The sequence below is a fragment of the Cyclopterus lumpus genome, chromosome 23 (assembly GCF_009769545.1).
Source record: "Cyclopterus lumpus isolate fCycLum1 chromosome 23, fCycLum1.pri, whole genome shotgun sequence".
NCBI lineage: Eukaryota > Metazoa > Chordata > Actinopteri > Perciformes > Cyclopteridae > Cyclopterus > Cyclopterus lumpus.
In genome coordinates this window covers 12,628,033-12,637,347 of record NC_046988.1, presented here as the reverse complement: position 1 = coordinate 12,637,347, position 9,315 = coordinate 12,628,033, and the positions used below count along the sequence as shown (strand labels likewise).

The 9,315-nt window shown below is 46.1% G+C and overlaps 1 protein-coding gene across 1 annotated transcript; it reads left to right on the top strand.

Annotated features, from left to right (window-relative positions):
* Positions 1–284: 284 nt before the first annotated feature.
* On the top strand, positions 285–4,983 carry btg1 (B-cell translocation gene 1, anti-proliferative). The gene is made up of 2 exons (XM_034526662.1): positions 285–939; positions 4,030–4,983. Exons 1-2 carry the CDS (start codon positions 795–797, stop codon positions 4,431–4,433), a joined length of 549 nt encoding a protein of 182 aa, XP_034382553.1. The 5' UTR covers positions 285–794; the 3' UTR covers positions 4,434–4,983.
* Positions 4,984–9,315: the final 4,332 nt, after the last annotated feature.

The window sequence follows — 9,315 nt, the reverse complement described above, 5'->3', positions numbered from 1 at the left end:
AAATTAGTTTTTTTTGTTTAGAGTTGTTGGACACAGCTAACTAAATGACACCGTTTGGTCCTATTTCACTACATACGGTGTCAGCCTGTGCTTACGTACTGAATTGCAATAGAATACACGCGTACAGAAGGTTTAAGTTGCTGCCGCAGACTCCAACTCTACGTTGTCGTTTTCTTTGTTGTCGTTGGCTTTTGTTCTCCCCCCCCCCCCCCCCCCCACGCCCCCCTCTAGACCACGCGTAATTCCGACAGCCAGTGAACGCAGCGCCTGTTTCATGCTGTGTACCTCTGTTTATTTTCAGCGGTGACGCGGACGCCGCACTCCTCCTATATGGGGCTCGTCAGACGGTGGCAGGGCCGCGATTGGTGAGCTGTTGTTGCTGTAGCAGCTTGTGTCAGCGCTGTGTGGAGGGAGGGAGCGAGGGAGGGGGGGGGGAGGGGCACTATAAAACCCCGCTACGGCGCTCGTGAGCGTCACTCTGGAGGAGGAAAGTGAGCGCGGAGGGTTGGTAGACGTGGCACCAAGTGACTCCCCCCCGCAGCCCCCCCCTGTATTTACCAACAACAGGCGTCTCGTTTACCCCCCCCCCCCCCCCATCACCGTACCGTCCGAGCACTAGACTTCGCTCCGAGAGCAACACCACCCCAACACACCTCTACCTCGACTAATAAATGCCAAGAGGAAAAACGAAAGAGCCAACCGCCAAGGATCGCCGCTGCGAAGTGGAGAGAAACGGTCGGACGAACACGTAAGGGACGAAAACGACGCACGGATCGCCGCCGTCGCCGTTCTCAATGCATACCCTTTGTGCCCGGGGTACGATGAAGCCAGAGATCACCGCCGCCGTCGGATTTCTTTCGAGATTTCTGCGGGTGAAAGGACACGTAAACGATCGACAGGTCCAGACGTTCAACCAAAGCTTACAGGACATTTTGTCAGGTAAGGAAACACCGAGAATCCAGATATTTATTTATATATATATATATACACACAACACGGTGTACGCGACGACCTCACACGTTTAGTTGAGGTGTTGGAGTCGCGTTAAATGCTTAAATTCGTCTTTTTATCGGGTTGAGAATGGTTCAGAAGAAGCCTTTCTTTGTTCTCGCATGGATCGCTGTCAGCGCTGCCAACGCGCACCACTTTTTGCGCACGTCGAAGAGGGGCAAAAAAAACAGGAGTAAACACAACGGACGATTTTAATCTAACGATTGTCGACGATTACAATGCTACAATCGGATTTTCTTTTTCTCTCACAAAGAGGCAAAATGAGGCGATTGGATGTGTTACTTTGTTTTTGGAAGAAGAAAAGGAGGAGGGGGGGCGGGGGGGGTGCGAAGATCGTCAAACAAGGAAGTGCACCTCGGTCGATAAAAGCTCTCAGAGAAACCGAGCAAACTAGTGAGGCTGCTCAATTACGTAATGCATTTTGGACGAAATGGGTTGATTATAAACGCGTCCTATTCCAAACCTATGTATAAGCACGGGGACGTTAAAAAAAACATTTAAAACCAAAAATGTGTTTGATAAACAATACTAATAATAATTGAAAACAGCACTGAGTGTGTGTTTTCAATGAGTGAATGACCTTGTTGTGTTTTTGATTTTTCACGGTCATTTTAACATTTTGACCGTGTGGGGTTTATGTTGACATACGATTTTCCACGTCACCCATTGATTTGAATACATTTAGCTATGTACAGTGAATTAAAAAACACATTTTCTCGAAAAATTCTGCCTTAATGTCGCTTTAGGTTTACCTATTATATCGGATTTTTTTTTTTTAAACTCGCGTATTGTGTATTTTCTGCTGTAAATACATTGCTGTAAAGAGCTCTAAAGCTGCTATGCATCTGTCTCACTCCATCCACTGAGCAGGTGACCTACATTTACTCCACACGGAGCTCACTTATATAAACACATGTCTGTCTTCTGCAGCTACATTATTATTCGAGGGAAATATTAACATTTACACTATTAGAATAGAACCATACACAATACTATTTAGTACAAAAAAAGGAACTGCAATTCATTGTAGGTGGCCATACAACTGCCTGAGTAAAACGTTTTTTTTGGGGTGGGTTGTTGAAGAAAGTAATTATATATATATATATATATATATATTTTAATGCGTTTCATCGACCCCCCCCCCCCCCCAAAAAAAAAAATCACCACCCAGCACATTTCGACGACTGTTTGTAAACAAGACAACAGTTTGAGTCGGCCGAGAGGTCTGTGTGTGTGGGGGAGGGGATGCTTTTCTGCTATGCGCCTGTCGGACATTAAAGGCGCAGGCGGTGTAATCGGCCGTATATTTAGCGCATAAACATTAATGATGTCACCTGCGAGACGTGGACACGGTGCTTATAGTATTTTTGAAGCCGCTGTCGTTCACAAATCAACAAAACGAAAACATGCGCCAACATCTGTCTCATTGTGTGTGTGTGCGCGAGGCAGAACCACGAGCGAGCCCTGCTAAACGAGGCTCTTTTGTACCTGGGGGGGGGGGGGGGCACGCAACAATCGCGCACATTGTGCCTCCTGTGTCGAAAAAAAAAAAGCTCCTCGTTTGTGCTGAGCGAAGGGAAGTGGGCAAACTAGGCCCGGGGACCAGATTTGAGATCACGAGAGTTGTGTAACAGTTATCCGCAGAGCTCCGATTTTTTTTAAATTATCCGTAGCATTTTATGTGAGTTTTCCCCCAGTTTCAGCCACAGTTAATAAACAACCCTCTGTCAAACTGTTTTTCTTTTCCGTTACCAGTTTCCTCCTCACCGTGCGCCCTCGTCTTTAAGAATAGGCCCCGCTGAGCTGATCTTTTCCCAGCTGCTCCGGGGTTTGAAGGGCAGCGGCCTTTGTTGTTCAGTCCCGAGGCTGAAAGATCATCCAGCTCCTTGATTAGCTCCGTAGTATACAGCCTTCTGTGATAAGACACGAGGGGGGGGGGGGGGGCATACAGGTGGCCCCCGGGGCCCCCTTCTGAATGCAGGCCTACTTCACTTAGCATGTTTTTTTTCTTCTTCTCCGGGCCACAATGAAGTTAGAATTAATGGGAATTCCATGTAGATGCGTCTTGTCAAAGTAAATGTGTGTGTGTGTGGGGGGGGGGGGGGGGGGGGGTTATAATCCGAAGAGTTAGCCATGTTGCATCAAAAATGTTCCCCTCGTCGGTCTAAACCACTAAAATGTCTCGAGCCGCATCACTAGTTTCACTGCACACAGAGGAGGTAAATAGAAAAACAAGGACTTTCCCTTTAAGAGGCGGGGCCTGGTGTCCCAGATGGCCGACAGCCAGTCATGGGAGACTCAGTCACACTGACGACGGCCATGGGGAGGGATTTTGCAATTCAATGGCCCTCTTTTTGTCACGTAGGCCCGGGGTGCCACCCGCCCGTATATGGCTGCTTATCAGCACTCAAACAGGTGGTGGTGTTTTTCTACCCTTTCTTCATTCCTGAACACAAGTATCCAGCACTTTAGTGTAGATGAGTACTTTCTTTATGGCTCTCAAAACATCCAGAAGGACAAAACATTCATGTATTCATAACATGTAATGGATTACAGTAATTCTAATATACACTATATATCTAAATAGGTAGCAAGTTACAGTTCATATTTTATTATTACACAGTTTAATTTTATTTGGTAGGGGGAGGGAGTGCACATTAATAAATATCACTGTTGGTCAAAGCACTATTTTTCATCTGTAGTCCCTGGACTTCATTTGGTTAAAGTTTATTAATGGGGCACATTTCATTTTACGATCTTACTGTGTAAGATTTTCCCATCTGTAAAAAAAAATGTTAAGCCTCGGTTCACATCCACGATTGATGTTCTTAGTCGTGTTTCTGTTTTTAACAACACATTCTTCTTTCCCATTTGGTCCCTCTTCTACTTTTTATTGGCGCACATGACATGAATTGTTTCTATTTATAATTTTGTTTAAGCCACATTACATGTTATTATAAGCAGCCAGATGGTAATTACCCCAAAGCTTAACTTTCTCTCTCACTTCTGTCTCTGCAGAGCAATACAAGCACCACTGGTTCCCAGACAGGCCCTGCAAGGGTTCAGGATACAGATGCATCCGCATCAACCACAAGATGGACCCACTGGTGGGGCAGGCAGGCCAGCGCATCGGCCTGACCATCCAGCAACTCTACTCGCTGCTGCCCAGTGAGCTCACGCTCTGGGTGGACCCCTTCGAGGTGTCCTACCGCATCGGCGAGGACGGCTCCATCTGCGTCCTGTACGAGTCACAGCCCTGCCCCGTAGGGATGCCGGTGATGGCCACCGCCAGCGCCCCCTCAGGAAACGGTGGGATGGGGGGTCCCATGGTGGACAGTCACATCAGCTGCAAGGAGGAAATGATGGTGATGGGCAGAAGCAGTCCCCCCAAATCCTACAATATGATGACTGTGTCCAGTTAAAGAGGCCCACCGTCACCCCGGCCTACTTTTGATCTGGGTCACGTCGTGGCTGGTCCGATCAGTGAGCCTTTTTGAAGCTAAGAATATGAAATGAAATTGTGAAAGAAGAAGAAAAAAAAACAGAGGAAAAAAAAAAAAAAAACAGAGGACGTGGCCTATCGTCCAGGTGATGGAAACCTTGTAGGTTTGATATTTTTGACCCCCCCCCCCTCCCCATTATCATCTGTTCTGTTGTCATTGGATCAGCTGGGCACTTTTTTTTTTTTTTAGAAGAGGCTTTGTGGAAATGGAACTGTTGGGGCAGCTAAACAACAACAACCAACCAGGAACCCCCACAGAGATGCACCCCCCCCCCCCCCCCCCCCCCCCCCCTCCCCTGACTGTAAACAACATGTTGATCAGCTCCATTTCTGAAGGGGCTGTCATTGACTTTGCACTTTCTTTACTTGGGGTTTACTATTGGTTCATGTTCAGCACGCCACCCAACACCAAATCCTAAATTGTAAGGATTTTTCCTTTAAAAAAAAAAAAAAAAAAAAAAAAATTTCAGGAACAACCCCATGAATTAAAAAAATCCTGAGGTTTTTTTTCTTTCTTCAATTTGCTCTTTTCACTTGTTTTGTTTCCCGGGCGAGGAGGAAGTTGAGGTTTAGACTGAAGCCTTTCACAAGCCACGCTCAAGGTAAAGAAACACCCAATGAGAGCATCTCTATTTTCTATAAGACCCCCTTTTTGGACCACAGGGAATTAGTTTTCTTTATCTTGTAGCTGGGAAAAGGCTTTCAGTCTTAACTTTGCCCCCCCCCCCCGCCTCCCACCCCATCAACAAAGAGCCTCAGAAAACCTTCATCTCGGCGTTCTCTCTGCCTCTATGAAAGTGGAATGTGTTGTGACACCTGCTACCTGTGGATACCAGTGTGTCCTGTTGCACTGTCGCCCTCCCATCACCCACGTATGTGTAGCTTCCCGGGGGGGGGGGGGGGGGTGGAGGGCAGGGGATCCGTCTCCTGTCCCCCTCCCCCCCCCCCCCCCCCCCCCCTAGTTAACGAATGTTGTTGAAAATCACAATCCAGTTCCTGTGTTGTTAAAATTGCCCCCTTTTCCTCAAACCACTTTGTCATCTCCCGCATCGCCAAAAACTCTGAAGTGTAGCAAAGGGGGGGGGGGCTATTTTACCCAAATCGTGGTCACGTGGCCCTGTTAGAATTGACGTTGAATGCACTTTGACGTGAGATTGTGTGGGATGTGTACTTTGTAGAGAAAAATCGTCTGCATTCCATCCATTCGAATGTCATCTTTTCACGCCGTTTTTATTGCCCCTCCCACTTTTAGCCGTTTGTTCATACTGTAGCTCCTACGTTGGGGTAGACTAATGTCTATTAAATCGGGAGTGTGCAACTCTGGATTTCAAAACGTTATTCTTTTTTTTTTTTATTACACTGTATTTGTGAACATTTCAGAGCTTGTTGATTTTGGAGAGTATTTTTAGGTGGCATGTTAGAAGCATTCTGTCATCCGTTCATATGGCACTGTTTACTCTGGCAGGAAACAGAGCGAAGCTGTTTCTCCCCCCCAGACACACAGATGGGGATTTGTGTTGCGGATAGAAGAGGGAGAGAAAAAAACAAACAAGTTAGTCTAAAAGGTCTGGACTAAGTGATGAATGTGAGACTTTGGCCAACGGGGAGGTCTGGAGCGCCGACCGTTATACGATTAATTTGAACTTGACATTAAAAACAACACCAGGCCTCGTCGGCCTCCTATTTTTCATTTACAGTAACATTCATGTCCATGGTCTTGTAAAAAAAAGATCCTTATGTGTGCATCGGAGGTGCATTGCCTTACGAAGACCTCATTGCCGAATTGTGAGCCATTTGTGATTTTTTTTTTTCTTTTTAAACTATCAGGCGTATGTGAGCCAGCCTGGTTAATGCGCTGCCCGGGCCCTCACTGGAGGTGTCCATATTCCAGCCTGGCAGCGTCAAATCCCCCCTGCCACCCCTCCTCCACTCCTCCTGGTGTGTGTGTGTGTGTGTGTGTGTGTGTGGGGGGGGGGGGGGTCAGAGTGCCTCAAGTGCCACATATCACCCCTCAGCTCAGACCTCCTGTTCAGGCAAAAGCAAGCCAGCATGCTGCTAGCTGACCCCCTGTGGACGCAGGTAGACTTAATGTGACGCATATCATCATCCATCACTGTGGGGAGGCGGGGATGGGGAGCTGGTGTTTAGAGGTTGGTGGGGGGGGCCAGGGTCGGACTCTTTTTGTCCAGGGCAGCTAAAATCCCTCCAGCCCCCCCACCCCCCCTCTTCTTGACTTATTCAACATTCCCCCCCACCAAGCCTCCCTCAGCAGTGATGGGGGTAGAAAACAGAAAACCAGCACACATGCTCTCGCTGCACTGGGGGGCGGGGGGCGGGGGGGCTAGTGAGAGATGAAGAAACATGGCTCAAAGATGAAGAATGAGGGTACTAGGCCGTTTTTCTGTTTTCATCTCACTGGATTGCGCTGCACTCGATTACTGAGTTTGAGTAGCAACTTTGTTTACATGCATATGAAAGGGTGTGATGGCTGTCTGACGTACCCCCCCCCCCCCCCCCCCCCCCCCCCCCCCCCCCCCCCCGGTTTGTCGGTCTTGAGTGGCGAACCGCGGGCTGGAGCAGATGCTGGAGGCGGCTTCGGGTGCCGCCCGGGCCTTAGCCACTGGACAAATCTGTCACAGCAGGCTGGTTCGCCGCTCATCACCAGACCTATGGGTGTTTTAAGCTCTCCTAAGCCTGAGAGGATCATGGGTAACGGAGCTATAGCCTTTGATGCACTGCATCCCCCCCCCTCCCTGCTCTCTGTTGACGCTCCCTTCAGCAATCTGTGAAAAGCAGCGATTCCGTGTTGGCCAGATGGAGACGAACTCGCTGGGACGGCGTCCCGCGGCTTTGGTTTTCCGTGGTGGGGGACACCAGTTTTTAAAATCACACCGCTCCCATTAAAAGCTTTTGTCATGTGACGAGATGTTTTTTGAGATTGGTCTAAGTTTCGTAGACGTGAGGCGATCATCCCCATCTCGTTTTTTCTCTAGATGTATTTTATGGTCACACTGGTAGATTTTCTCATCTTTCCACTCTGCCATCCCCCATTTTTCTCCTCTTCATCCTCTTTTTAAGAGGATTTTTAGTCTGGTGATCTAACCCACTTTTTTTTTCTTTTTTTTTAAAAGCGCTACAAAAAAATGTCACCAAAATCCCCTTTCGACACCTTCGCAACTGTCCTACCACCACCCGGAAATGGTTTAAGTCCTCAGTAATATTGATTATTTAAATGGCATCCATTCAGCTTGTGCGCACATGGGTTACATTGTCGTGAGAGTGCTTTGAGTAGTCGGAGGTAAAATAGCACATAAAATGCACTAAATATGTCAAGTTGAAGTTGTGTGACATTTTTTTGAGACGCGAGGAGTCTCCTGGAATGTATTGCCAAACTCAGGCCTCGGACATTCAATAAATACCCTTGTGGAGAAGTTGTGCATGTTAAGACATGAAACGGGAAGGGAACAGCAGTTTCGTTGTTATCGTCAAAATTGTCATTGATTAGTTGAATTATTGCCACTTTCACATTTGAGGTGTTTTACATATTGTAGAATGTATTGTAACTGTACGGCATATGGTAGAGTACATAACATTACACATGGGAAGTGCCAATAATTGCTGTCCTTTTAGGTGTTTTTTTAGATTTATTCCTTTTTTGTATTTCATCTTTTAACATGGATACCGCTTTTCGTAAGTGAATCCATTTGTGATGGGAGTGTTGGCAAGGACCAAAGTTGTTTTGGTAAAAAAATAAATAAAAACAATATTAGTTTCCATGATCTGTAAGTGTAGACGTATCCTTTGCTTTTTTCTTTCTTTTTTTTCTTTCTTTATTTTCTTTTCAGTTTGTTCCTTTTTTTTTTTCTTTTTTTTTTTTTTTTCTATTTACGTACAAAAACCAGAAAATAGACAAAAAAATCTGAGCTTACCCAAGAAGAAAAGCTGTCTATCTTGTGATCTCATGTCAGTACATCTTTATCGTGTTCAGTTTATTTTCCTTGGGTATGTTGTGATGAACTGCTGTAAATTTGTACAGTTCATGTAAATTGATTGTGCGGAAGTTGTACAGATTTCTATATTTTGGAAGAAAAGTTTTTTTTCTCTGTAATAAAAGATTTCCTATCTTGGCATCATATCCCCCCCTGTGAGCTGTCATTAATTACTCAAATCATGACTTTATTCAATTATTAATCCAAAACACATTCATTTTTAAATGTAATGGTAGAGACTTTCATTGTATAGTTTAGCTATACAACCCCCCCCCCCCCCCCCCCCCCCCTGAGACGGTAAACTGCACGTTGTGTACAAAGAGATTTTCGGTCCCACATTCTATAAGCACATTATCCTACTACAGTTTCTCTGTTGTTAACATTTTGATTCATAAAACGTTTTCTTTTTAAAGACAAATCTGTCTCAGTGACGGGCTGGCTGACTGTCAATAATGTTGATGTCGCTGGGTAACTGGAACATTTCATAAGCCCTTTTGCTGCTTTAAAGGAGCGTTTCCTGCTCTGATCAGCGAATCACTTCACGTTCAATCGGACAGTTGGACTCAAACTCGGCGCTCCGTTCTTTTTCCAAATGGAGCTCTTCCACTTCCTTAAATGATGGGATGCGACAGATGGTACCGTGAGCGAGGATTCCAACAAAAAAACACAACATACTGCTAACTGTGCTATTGCACATATATATATATATGCACCATAACGCTGCACCCTCCCTGAACCAGCTGACTCTGCAAAACCCAGAGTTTGGATTAAGACTGCAATCTTTTGCAGCCCTCTCGATCCCCCAGGTTGCTT